At 38.5% G+C, this 14346-nt stretch overlaps 1 protein-coding gene across 6 annotated transcripts in view; it reads right to left on the minus strand.

The window, feature by feature from the left end:
- Window positions 1-14346, minus strand: part of pcdh11 (protocadherin 11) — a 208556-nt gene that overhangs the window by 82381 nt on the left and 111829 nt on the right. For 5 of the 6 annotated variants that reach the window (XM_047353260.1, XM_047353259.1, XM_047353261.1 and 2 more), the window contains one exon: window positions 12107-12142. In XM_047353260.1, the coding sequence (XP_047209216.1) occupies window positions 12107-12142 (36 nt within the window). Of the gene's footprint in view, window positions 1-12106; window positions 12143-14346 lie in introns of those variants that run through there. The other variant, XR_007036298.1, reaches the window with a different exon arrangement.

The raw sequence follows: 14346 nt of genomic DNA on the forward strand, positions 1-14346 counted from the left end.
TGAGGTGCAGTCATTTGTGTACAGAGAAAAGAGGAGTGGGGATAGAACACACCCCTGGGGGGCACCAGTACTTATTGATCTGGATCGGGAGAAGATGCTCCCCAGTCTCACCTGCTGCTGTTGGTCTGTCAGGAAGCTGTTGATCCACTGACAGGTGGAGGCTGGGACGTTGAGCTGTGTGAGCTTCTGGTGGAGGATGTCTGGTACGATAGTGTTGAAGGCCGAGCTGAAGTCTACAAACAGGATCCTGGCGTACGTCCCTGGGTGGTCGAGGTGTTGCAGGATGAAGTGTAGACCTAAGTTAACAGCATCATCTGCCGACCTGTTTGCTCGGTAAGCAAATTGCAGGGGGTTCAGCAGGGGGCCTGTGATGTCTTTCAGGTGCTTCAACACCAGCCGCTCAAAGGACTTCATGACCACAGACGTCAGGGCTACAGGCCTGTAGTCATTTAATCCTAGGATGGTGGGTTTCTTGGGAACCGGGATGATGGTGGATTGTTTGAGGCAGGAGGGGACCTCACATTTCTCCAGTGATTTGTTGAAGATCCTTGTGAAGATCGGAGCGAGTTGATTTGCACAGGCTTTTAGGCATGATGGGGAGACGTTATCAGGTCCTCCAGCTTTCTTTGTTTTCATGCGCTGAAAGAGGCTGTTTACATCTTCCTCGGAGATCTTTAGTGCAGGCAGAGGATCTGAGGGTAGGGGGTTGGTAGCTTTGTGGGACAAACTTGTTCCTGAATGGGATGTAGAGGGGATGATTTGAGGTGTGAAAGGCTTCTTGTCATGTCTGCAGTAGAAGCCATTCAGACGGTTGGCCAGGAGACAACTCTGTTCAGGATGGGCTCTTGTAGGCAGTCAGGTTTCTCAGACCAGTCCATACAGCTGAAGTGTCACCAGTAGAAAGGCTTAAGCTTCTCACTGTAGCTTCTCTTGGCTGCTTTGATCTCCTTTTTTAGTTTGTTCCTGGCCTACCTGTACCGCGCCCAATCTCCACTGCTGTGAGCTTCTTCCTGTTCCCTGCGCAGATTCCTGAGGTGTGGAGTAAACCATGGCTTGTTGTTCCCAAAGGTGCAGAAGGTCTTGGTCTGCACACACATTTCCTCACAGAAACTGATGTATGATGTCACCACATCAGTTAGTTGGTTTAGGTCAGTTGCTGAAGTTTCAAAAACAGTCCAGTCTGTGCATTCAAAGCAGGCCTGTAGCATCTGCTTTGATTCCTCAGTCCACTTCTTAACACTGTGAACCTTGGGTTTGGAAGCTCTTAGTTTCTGTCTGTAGGTTGGGATGAGGTGGATTAGAAAATGATCCGAAAAACCCAGAGCAGCCCTGGTAACAGCATGATATGAGTCCTTTAAAGCTGTATAATAATGGTCCAGTGTGTTTTTGTCTCTGGTGGGACACTTAATATGCTGTCTGTATTTGGGGTGTTCATGGGAGAGGTTTGCTCTGTTAAAATCTCCCAGTATTATGATGAAAGAGTCCGTGTATTTTTTCTCCACATCTGTAATCAGCTCAGCAAGATGTTTTTCCGCGGCAGAAGTGCGGCCATGCGGTGGAAAATATGAGCCGATTATTATAAACGCGGAAAACTCTCTCGGTGAATAAAACGGCTTACAGTTTATGGAAAATGACTCCAGATCCGGACTACATGTTTTTCCCAGCACTTTTACGTCTCTGCACCAACCTTCATTTATATAAAAGCAGATTCCGCCACCTCGCTTCTTCCCCGATAGCTCCGCGCTGCGATCCGCTCTGAGCAGCTGGAAGTCCGGCAACAGCAGTGCGCGGTCCAGGATGTTTTAACTCAGCATTGTCTCGGTGAAGCAGAGAACCGCTGCTCCGCGGAGGTCTGAGTTTTTACCGGTGAGGAGAAGCAGCACGTCCATCTTGTTGTTTAGAGAGCGGACATTTGCCAGGTGGATTGAAGGCAGTGGTGTGCGAAGTCCTCTTTTGCGGAGCTTTACCAGCGCGCCAGCACGCTTTTCCCTTCTATGCTTTCGGTGCAGTATCCCATAGAGCGTGCAGCTCCGCTTGCCAGGAGCTCAGTGAACCTCGGATCAATGAAAGATGGTGAAGAAATCCCAAGAGAGAACTCTCTGATGTTGAGAAGTTCCTCTCTACTGAATGAGACCACAGGATTGTGGCCCGGGACCACAGTACTGTGGCTCGAAAGACATAAAAACACACAAAATACAAAAACAAAGAGAGAGCGAAGTCCTGAGGCTGCCATCATCGGCGCCATCTTTTTGGTACAGAATTTTAAAAAAGCTGTTGTTTTTTTTTGAAGGATTCATGCAGGAAGTTTTCTCAAAAGCCCCAAGTGTTGATGCAAAAGATCAGTTCTAGTCATTGTGCCCCTTTGCCATTGTGTCTTTTTAATAGCTGGTAATTTAGTACCCCCCAAAAATTATGTGTTTTGGGCATAATGATTATTGGGTACGAAGCCATTTGCAACACCACAGTTTAAAGTTCAATTCAAGTGTCATTTTTTGCCCACTGTATGGATCTTTTGTATCTACTTTGACAGCTGATGGTTTAAAGTAAGTTCCTATAATCATAGTCTGCCATAATCTGTCATATTGCATAATAATCAAATGGCCCAAACAAGGAACAGAAACATTTAATGAAAATGAGTGTAATGGTCAGAAAACAACATATAATGATTTAAATCCTAACTGAGATTTGAGGATTTTTATTATTATTTATTTCTATAAATTGCCATCAAAAAACTTAACTACCAAGTGAAGTAAACTCATACACAACGGTTAAGAACATGAGTGCAGAAAGGATGTAGATTGGTACAAAATGAAGCTACAAGAAGTGGTATAAATTGATGAAGTAGCAAACTGACCTGAGCTGTAAAAACAATTGTTTGCATGTCTAGGTACTTATACTGAAAAAACTTTGTGGTTCCTTCAGTACAAGGTCAGAGCTTCCCATCCCATGTGAGTAATTAAACATGCTGGCAGAGGAAATGGTAAAAAACAAAAAAAAACAAAAAACTATGAAAAAATCTTTTAACTTTTAAAGTGTCAACTGCATTTTGTCTAAAAATGGGCATTGCATTGGAGAACATATAAACAATATACTGGACTCTTTCTTCTTCTCTTGTAAATGGTTTAAATGGAAACCTCACAGCAAGATCTACCACGCTAAAAACAAGGGAGAAATCTCCACTGGGAAGGAACATTGTTGTTCAATATTGTTGCACTAAGGAGAAGAAAGAAACAACAGAGGTAGCTTATCTCAAAACAATGCCACATTATTCCAAGAACTATCTGCATGTTTTTATCGCTGGAGCTGGGTGAGAGAGAAAATAGTATTTTGTGTTGGTAGTCGTTATTTATTCTTTATCCATATGTGGATATGAAAAGACCATCTAACCACCCCAGTGTGTCTCTGACCAATGTAATTACGCATTCAAAGTGTAACCCTTGACCCCAGTTGCTGCTACAATGACTTTCTTGTTTGTTTTTTTTTTTTTTTATAAACTGACTATCTTATTTACTGGTCACCAGAGGGAAACATAACAGCAGTGTGCTGTTTCAGGCTACATAGAGCCTGTTGTTGAAAAAGCATCCTACACAGCTAATTTCTCACACCGAAACACATTATCTTCCACAAACAAAGAATATTAACATCTTCATAAATGGTGGCAGCACTGCTTATTAATGGGTGGATGGATACATTTAAAATGTATTAAGTGTCTAAGTGTATTAAGAGTAGCATGATTAACACGGCATCCATCATCATCACCTGCTTCCAACGCTGAAATATGACCAAACTTTATCTTGTCATTAGAGGCACTAATTGAGAGAAATTGAGAGAGCGACCTTGTAACCTAAAACTGCTTCTGGTCTGTTGAGTCTATTGAATTACTTTCCAGCTAATAAAGTAACTGCAAGACTTATAATTGAGGACCTCTCTGATACTCTTCCTGAGAATAGATGGGATGTGTGTTAACAGGTTGAACCATGTCCTCATTTTTTCCGCTCACCCAATTTAGGCACAAAGTAGGTAAAAAAAAAAAACGTGTATAGGCTGAGACTTTGATTTGTAAAAGTCACAGTGATCACATGAATGTGTGTGTTTTCCTCTGAAAAGTGCAGGGCCCTTTGATTTCTCTGGAGATTTGCAGAAGTTTATGTTGCTACCTTTCTTTGGAGCTAGAAAACAGGTATGTGACAATGTGTGATGAGAAAGAATTTGTTAAGAGTTTTTACAGCGAATAAACCACACAGTCAATGATACTGTGAAATTGCAGACAGAAACACAAGTAAACCTTTTTAATTTTATGATGGACACAGAAAAATTAGAAATTTCACAATCCCATAAAACCTGTCAAACAGTACTGTCAAAGTAAAACACATTGGATTTACAGTGTCTTGCTAAAGCTTTCATATTGACTTTTTTGCATTTTATCAGATTACATTATCACACTTCAATATATTTTTGTGGAGGGTTGTGGTTAAGTAACAGGAATATTAAACATGGATTTTACTTATTCATTGAGATCATCCGTATCCATCTTTTCCCTTAATTCTGACCAGCTTCCCTGTGCCTCCTGAGAAACAGCCTTCTTACAGCATGATGCTGCCAACCCCATTTTTCATCATAAGGATGGTGTGTTTAGGATGAAATGCAGAGTCAGCTTTTAGCCACATGCAGCTTTTAGCAATTTTTGGCTCATCTTCCCAGAATATCTTCTTCCACAGGTGTCCTCCACATCGTTTTTGCCCAATTTTAAACACGACCTTTCTTTAACAATGGTTTTCTTCTTGCCTCTCAAACCTCCAAGGCCTCCATAGAACAGTTGTTTTTATTCCTAGATTAAATTACACACTGCTCGACTTTATTTTGTAAAATATGTGACAATTGAAGGTTATTGGTTGTACTGAATTTAATTTAGATGGATCTGAGTAAAGGGGGCTGAATACAAAAGCACTACGCTAATCTTTTCTGATATTTATCTGTAAACATTACAAAAACCCTGTATCATATTATTTAAATTTCTTTTTTAAGGTACTGTATTTATTCACATGATTTCCTGTTTAACATAACATTATAGAGAAACTAAAATGCCAAATGTATTTTATGCTTTGGTTATTGTATTCATGGTTATTGCGTTGAATCTTTATTCAGTGCTTTGTTCAAACTGATAAGAGGTCTTTCAAAGCAAATACAACTGGTGCACAAATGACTATCTTAATTTTCTTTATCGCTATAGCAACAAAAGCAAAATATAAGCCTTGAATTAAAAACATCATTAACACATGCTTCTTTGAGCTCAGAAGGAGGCAATGCTCCTGTTCTCACATATTTTTCTCCTCAGCCACTCCAGTGCACTGATAAAGCACATATTGTTTCTCCATAAGAACAAACAAGGCCAATGAAACAGGTTAGTGGAGGATTAAAATAAACTGAAGCTCTAATGAAGGAGAGGCTGCCAAAAACCAAGCAAAAAGCTTTATTTGAAAACTATCAGTGTGGGTCGACCAACCTAAATCCACACAATTAGCACCCTGAACGCTCAACTGAGCACTTTTCAAAGCCCGTGATGTTGAAACAGCCAGCTAAATATTCTATTTAGTTGCTTCATCAAGATCCTGGGGCTACACATATCTCTTTGTGTGGATTCGCTGGTAAGAGAATGAGAAATAAGGAAAATAACAGGAAGAAATGGCAGGCATTGAAACCAACTACATTTCAACTGACAACTCTAAAACAAAGCCTTTATGTTGTGCTGTTCCTATTGGGAAAATAAGAAAGAAATTGTATTTTTCTTTTATCTGCCTTGAATTATATGTGACCAGAATGAAAGGAATGGACTTTTCTAAAATTAATATTTTCTTTTCTTGATTTTACATATTTTCTAAGACAAAAAAGGAGCCAGATACCTTCCTGGCAGGTTTCACAGCTCTGAGTGCCATGTTTGAAAAAGCTTTCAAGTTGTCTAAATATCTACTTGTTCTCAAACAGCTTTGGCAGCTGTTTCTGAAATTGCTGGAGGATGTACGCTAAAGCATTGCCCAGGTTTCAGCAAAAGAAAGGGGCTACTACAGAGGGTTGGCAGCACCACAAGAAAAGTATGACTCCATCTCCACGTGATTGCAGTTATAAAAAAAAACTTGTTCCAACAATGACATCCACAATCTATTAGAACAAACAGCTGCGCGTGACAATTAGGACATAATCACTTTGCGTAAAGGGAGCGTCTTCCTGTTTTTTTTCAGACTGCTGTTTATTCAAGCCCATTCAAGCTGATGCCAGATGTGAAGAAAAGTCTAATTTGGTTTCTTGATGTGCTCAATGTCAAGTCAATCAGAGCTACAATATTAATTAGGATTAAATACCATTATTGGGTCTTGAATAAATAAAACTTTTGCTCCCAGTGGTAATGATTCATGTGAATAAAACATAAAGACAAACAAAGCAGAGGAAAACAAACAGCCAGGAGTCAAGGTGAGGGTTTTGTCAAGCATGATCACTTATTTAAAGAAGCTGCCAGAAATCCATAAAGCAAAGACAAGCTGCAGTAAGAGATATCAAGACCAACAAAGCCATTTAAGTCAGACAAAACACTGCCTTCAGAAGTATGTACACAGAGATAAAATAAACAGCCAAGATGCATGCCAATTTCTAGCATGTAACAAGCCAGAAAATCCAACTCCTCTCCACCCCACCACCAAACACCACGCAGATGGGGCAGGATTCATGGGTTACAAGATCAGGAGTCCGTTACATTGAGATAGAGGACTGGAGGCTAAGTGCCTGCCACCTAGTCCTTTTCTGGACCACAGCTCTTTGAGTTTTATTATACAATGCACTTTAGCTTGACTATCATTCTCTCCAAACAGCAAAGAAGTCAGTGTGGCATGGAAAAGGACTTGGCTGACAACCACCTCACTTTGAGTGATAAACAGGGACCACTTAGAAGTGAATCAGGGGAGATTGGCTCTGCCATTTCAGATAAGGATCACCTCGCGGGCACACCTAGACCTGCATAAATCTGCTCCGAGGAGATTGTGATTTGTTATATCACACGTAGACAGAAGAAGGAAAAACAAAACCCAGCAAAATATAGAGGAATACCTCAATTCAAAGCAGAGTATCTCCCTACCTTCTGTGATGTCAAGAATGTGCATCAACGGAATCTGCTAGCAGATGATATTTTTTTTGAGCTGAGTTTCTGCTGTTTCACAATGTTTCACTGCAGCCCGATATGTGTTAGGAGATATGCGTCTGCGGGTGAGCTGATGATTTAGCAGGAACATGAATGAAGGAGGTGCTTCTGACAAGGGTGTTGAGAGATTACAGGGTGATTTGTGACAAATCAAATGAATTTTCATTGATTTATTCTGGTATTGACTCATCTGCTATAGTGATACACAAATCACTATGACAAAACTAAACCAATTTACAATAAGATGGAACGAGTGTTTTAATAGAACTGCAGCTAAACTTTATTAATATGTACAACTACATAGGTTTGCAGCTTACACATTACCATATTTTATTGGAATTTTATGAAAGATAAACACAAAGTATTACATAACACAATTGTGAAGTTAAAAGAAAATGTGTGATTCTAAAATCTTTATAGATTTTGGAAAACACCTTATGGTTTCCAATAGAACCATCTTTCACTACAATTAGAGCCATAACTATTTGGGGGTATGTCTCTGCCAACTTTGTACATCTAGACTGTGAATTTTTCTCATCCCCTTTGTAGAATAGCTAATGATCCACCAGAATAGATGAAACAGATCTGTGAACAATTTATAAATCTTCACACAGATTCACAAATGGACTTAGGTCTGGACTTTGACTGGACCATTCTAACACGTGAATCAACTTTAAGCTAAATCATTCGATTGTAGCTCTGTATTGGTAGGTTTGCAGTTGTGCCATACTCCTTTTATTTTTAAGTGATTTTAACAACTCACAGTTGAATATTGTTTTGTGATTTAACCCTGCTTTAAACTTCTCCACAACTTTGTCCTCGACCCGTCTAGTGTGTTCCTTGGCGTGTTCCTCGATGCTCTATGTCCAATAACGTTATCTGACAAACCTCTGAGGGTTTTCCAAAATACAGGTCCTTCTCAAAATATTAGCATATTGTGATAAAGTTCATTATTTTCCATAATGTAATGATTAAAATTTAACATTCATATATTTTAGATTCATTGCACACTAACTGAAATATTTCAGGTCTTTTATTGTCTTAATATGGATGACTTTGGCATACAGCTCATGAAAACCCAAAATTCCTATCTCACAAAATTAGCATATCATTAAAAGGGTCTCTAAACGAGCTATGAACCTAATCATCTGAATCAACGAGTTAACTCTAAACACCTGCAAAAGATTCCTGAGGCCTTTAAAACTCCCAGCCTGGTTCATCAATCATGGGTAAGACTGCCGACTTGACTCCTGTCCAGAAGGCCACTATTGACACCCTCAAGCAAGAGGGTAAGACACAGAAAGAAATTTCTGAACGAATAGGCTGTTCCCAGAGTGCTGTATCAAGGCACCTCAGTGGGAAGTCTGTGGGAAGGAAAAAGTGTGGCAGAAAATGCTGCACAACGAGAAGAGGTGACCGGACCCTGAGGAAGATTTTGGAGAAGGGCCAATTCCAGACCTTGGGGGACCTGCGGAAGCAGTGGACTGAGTCTGGAGTAGAAACATCCAGAGCCACCGTGCACAGGCGTGTGCAGGAAATGGGCTACGGGTGCTGCATTCCCCAGGTCAAGCCACTTTTGAACGAGAAACAGCGGCAGAAGCGCCTGACCTGGGCTACAGAGAAGCAGCACTGGACTATTGCTCTGTGGTCCAAAGTACTTTTTTCGGATGAAAGCAAATTCTGCATGTCCTTTGGAAATCAAGGTGCCAGAGTCTGGAGGAAGACTGGGGAGAAGGAAATGCCAAAATGCCAGAAGTCCAGTGTCAAGTACCCACAGTCAGTGATGGTCTGGGGTGCCGTGTCAGCTGCTGGTGTTGGTCCACTGTGTTTTATCAAGGGCAGGGTCAATGCAGCTAGCTATCAGGAGATTTTGGAGCACTTCATGCTTCCATCTGCTGAAAAGCTTTATGGAGATGAAGATTTCATTTTTCAGCACGACCTGGCACCTGCTCACAGTGCCAAAACCACTGGTAAATGGTTTACTGACCATGGTATCACTGTGCTCAATTGGCCTGCCAACTCTCCTGACCTGAACCCCATAGAGAATCTGTGGGATATTGTGAAGAGAACGTTGAGAGACTCAAGACCCAACACTCTGGATGAGCTAAAGGCCGCTATCGAAGCATCCTGGGCCTCCATAAGACCTCAGCAGTGCCACAGGCTGATTGCCTCCATGCCACGCCGCATTGAAGCAGTCATTTTTGCAACAGGATTCCCGACCAAGTATTGAGTGCATAACTGTACATGATTATTTGAAGGTTGACGTTTTTTGTATTAAAAACACTTTTCTTTTATTGGTCGGATGAAATATGCTAATTTTGTGAGATAGGAATTTTGGGTTTTCATGAGCTGTATGCCAAAATCATCTGTATTAAGACAATAAAAGACCTGAAACATTTCAGTTATTGTGCAATGAATCTAAAATATATGAATATTAAATTTTCATCATGACATTATGGAAAATAATGAACTTTATCACAATATGCTAATATTTTGAGAAGGACCTGTATACTGAGATTAAATTACCACAGGTGGACTGTTTTTACTAATTAGATTACTTTTGAACACAGTTATATTTAGAGGTATCAGAGTAAATGGGGATGAATACAAATGCACACCATGTACTCTTTTCCATCAACTCTATTACATAAAATACTACACAGTGATAAATCTGTAGCTGTAATGTGACAACATTTGAGAAGATAGTGGGTGTTTGGATACACTGCAGCCTCTTCCTGGCTTTTGTACAGATTATCAGTAAAAGTTAATGCAGATTACAGAGAATTGTAACAATATGCTAAAAAAAAAAAAGTTAGAAAAGCTGAGCAAACATACTCTTCTTTGCAGAGTCCCAGCAATATTTTGCTGAAACTAAATAAAAGTTGGATCAGCACACCACTGTACAAACTGCAGGTAGTGGAAAAAACTTTTTTCTATCCAGTTGGCAAATGATTGTTTAACCATGAGTAAATAATGGTACACACAGACTACAAAATACAAAACAGCAAATGAAATGGAACAAAAGGGTCAGATTGTCAGATGTCACACCACAATCAGGCTTAATGATGGTTTAGGTGTGAAACACTGCTGACCTGTACACTTACAGATGTATAATGATCTGAAAGCCAACACTGTTTGTTTCACACTCAGATATACTGTACATTTTCCTAACTTTCCAAGAAAAAGCAGAGAATAAGAAAAAAGCTGTGTTTTTGTGCAGTGGTCTATATTAAAGGGTTACATACTATTGTATTCTCTTAATGCATTGCTTAAACAAATTACCCAACTGTGTCTCATTCATGCAATACATCATTACAACACACAATCAATAAATCTGGAAGTTACATTTCTACCCATCAGTAAGACATATTATACATAAACAACATAACATGGGATTGATGTCCTGGTACTTGCTATCAGCCTTCCTAATCTCACTCTTGAAGAAGTTTATTTTTATTTTGTGTAGAATCTGTTTGATGTTACTTCCCTAATCCTATGGCTATAGAAGAAAGTCAACATTTGTTTTTTACTTAAATCGTGCAAAGACAAAAGAAGAACTTAAGAAAATACAACTAACTCCTTCAGTTTTATAAAATCTATTTTTCTCCTTTTAGTGGAAAATGAACCGCCTGCGCTTTAATTAATACTATTTGGTGTGAACAGCTTTCACCGGTCAGTCTCAGTAGGTGTTGAGCGGCCTCTCATCAAAAAGTCTACAATTAATGTGTTGCTGTGTTAGATATTCATAAAAAGTTGCAATTACAGATATATTTCAGATGTTTTAAAATTGAGTTGTTTAAAGATGTGGTCAGCAGTCAATATCTTACCTGCAGTAGATAGTTTTCTGAATAACCCCAGATTGAAGAAAGATCATATTTTTCAGCAGAGAGTCAAGCTAAAGGCAAATTAGAGTGGGGTCAATCTTTTTTCCTGCCATTTTCAAAAAACAAAACTAACACCATCCAGTCTTAAAGATTTCATATTTGTTACGAAATGTTATTTTATGAATGTTATTTTACAAATTTTTATATTATGACACTTTTTATTACATAAAAGACTGTGGTTATTTCCTCTGAAGACTGTAAAAGTCTGTGGTATTTACCTTATGCACATGTTAAATAGTGTAAAATTGTAAAATATTAGTCATATTGGTATTAGACATTAGACCAACACAATCCTCTGTAAAAATATTCCTTAAATTCTGTTTAGAAAATTTTTCTAATGCAAAGCGGATATTAGTTTAACCTTTTACATAATCATTTACAATTTCTATATGAAATATTTGAGATTAGCTTTTTTTCAGGATGACAAATCTTTGCTTTGGAACAAGGCCTACTCTGACTATACCTTTTATTGAGATCTGATTTAGTGAGGTGACTCTGCCTTTTACCACAGGTAAGATAGTAGTTACTTATACAGAGTTCACATGTTTTTCATGTTCCAAATGCCATGTAAATTCCTTTTCTATTTCTAGCCAACATCAAAGCACAAACAACCAGACTGACACAACATACTGAATCGCAGTATCAATGTTTGCAATATTGCAATCACAGGGGATTGCTTGGAAGCATTTATGTTTTAAGATTTCATGTTTCAAGTACAATATATTCCAACTCTGCATTCCAACAATATGTATGGCCATTTATAGGGACTCTAACCCAGATCCCAGACTTTTTCACTTAACCAAGGAGCCCTGTTCACAACATCTTCACAGAACCCAACACCTTTATCAGTAACTGATGTTTAATCAAACATTGTATTTAAACAAAAATGGCCAAAGGTGCTTGAGGTTAATTTTTATGAGCCACTATAGATTAAACACATCTGAAACATAGGAAGAGATCAGAAAGTTATGATTTTTGGATAATGCCTAAGAGAGAACATGTAAAAACAAAAGGGAGAAGCATGTGTGAGACTTACATTCATGGAGGTTATCTTGCCAAGTTGACAGGCCTCCTGAAAGACAAAAAGAAGGCAGTTTGCATCCATTTTTGGCGTTTTTATTTGAAATATTTACTTTGGAAACAGTAGTTTGCTACAACAAACACAAATGTGCTGGGAACCTTTCAGTCCTGTTAGTCAGCTAAAGTTCAAAATAGACAACCTTATAGAGTTGTGAGTTTACTGTCTTTTTTAAGTTGAAATTGGGACAGTAGAAACCTTAGAAATAAATCTGGCAAACCTGACACCTTGACAACAGAAGAAATACAACTGACACATTGATAAAGATGTTTTTCCTGCATTTCAGAAAGGAAAGAGAACAGAATATCAAATGAAGCATCAAAATTAACAATAAACAGTGACAAGCCTTTAAATTGGGAACAAAAGACACCCGCAAGCCTGGAAAATAGCATCCTCTCTCTCTGGGGACAGAGATAACTCATGGAGAGATAAGAGTGTTTAATTTTTAATCACCAATTTAATTTTCTTTGTACTGTGTATAATAATCGGAAAATGCAACTTTATTTACAAAGAAAATAAAAGATGCCTGACAGGGAGGACCCACTTAAATGGGGGACGGGGGAGACTAGAGGACTGTTGAGGTGGAACGGTCAGACAATGAACAGGAAGCCAGTTCATGTCGATGCTTTATCCTAATACAATTGGTCTTCACAGGATTCTGGTGCTGACTGCAATAAAGCAATAGCTATTCACCAAAAACAAAATGCTTCCTTATGGTGGACGGCAAAAGAAAACAAAAATAAGACTATCAAATTTCTCCAAAAAAAAATCCTGTAAACTACTTTGTGTTGCCAAGACAAATATTTATTTGTTGGTTGCAACAGTTGGCTGCCCATTCAGAGCCTGGTCCTGCTGGAGGTTTCCTACTGTTAAAGAGTTGTTCCTTTCCACTGTTACCACATGCTAGCTCAATAGGAGGGATTGAACAACTCAGTGCAATCACTAGGGCTTTCATAAACAGATTTGTACAATTGGCATAATAAACTGAATAAGACTGCTTTGCATTATGACTATGATCAAATTTTAATGTATGTAAATGAATTTGTATCTGTCAGTATAATTGGATTAGATAGTATTAGACTGATTTCATAAATATTTCAATATACTTGATATGATTTGGAGTTGTTTATCTTGTAAAGTGCTGTGAAATGACATTTGTTGTGAATTGGTGCTATATAGATAAACTGAGCTGAAATGAATTAAACTAATAGAAGTTTTACTATTCTGTGTCCGAGCCTATATTTATCAAAAATATTTTTTGAGTGGCTGCTACTTGTGTTTCTACTTGTACTGACCTTATCTCAGGCAAAAACAGAATAAACTTAGGCATGTTACATAAAATTATGTAGTGAACAATTACATTTTCAGTTATCTGCTGAAAAACCCTATTGAAATACAGTGTCTGTCCACATCTTTTTGACCTCCCCAGGATAAAAGTCTGTAAACCTAGATATTTTTAAATGTGTAAGTTTATGCTTTGTGGAAAACAAAGGACAAACAGCTTGTTGCAGGTAGAAGCAATATGCTGTCATGAGAACGTTGTTGCAATAAACAGCATGTTAAGTTATGCTCTGGGTCATGGCATGCCGTATGAGGGAATTTGAGTGAATGACACAGCCTAGATGTCATTAAATAGTAATTTTGACGTGACAAGTTCCTTAAAATGTTATAAATACACACCTTTTTGTTCCAGAAATATTTACTGGTATTTCACACAACCTGTAGAGACAGAGCAATACTGTATATTTACCAAATATTTTGCCCTAAGCCTCATTATTTGTTGAGTCATTATATTTTCCCACAAAAATAACAGAAATAGCACACAGCACTGAAACAAAAGCAAGAGATTAGGTCTGGATGCAAAACCTCTGACATCAACGATAACTTTGCAGACAGATGCGCTTGTGATTACTGAAATGTCATTATCCACAAGCATAAACTTTGCTAGGAGGGCAACAAAAGAAACACACACTTCCACATATCTTGAACATCAATCAAAATCAAACGTTTGTGATGACAGTTGTTTCAGATTGGTCAAAGCATATTCTACACAATTCATTTTTGATTCTTAAAAAGTTTAGTTTCTTTTTTTCACAGGTAACAGTATTTTGTTTCAAGACCATGGTCTCTTGTCTAACTGTTGCATCCCACTTTTTTTCATACTGACCCTACCTTGTAGCAAAGTATCATCTCAACAT

This window comes from Girardinichthys multiradiatus, chromosome 23, assembly GCF_021462225.1.
Source record: "Girardinichthys multiradiatus isolate DD_20200921_A chromosome 23, DD_fGirMul_XY1, whole genome shotgun sequence".
Lineage (NCBI taxonomy): Eukaryota > Metazoa > Chordata > Actinopteri > Cyprinodontiformes > Goodeidae > Girardinichthys > Girardinichthys multiradiatus.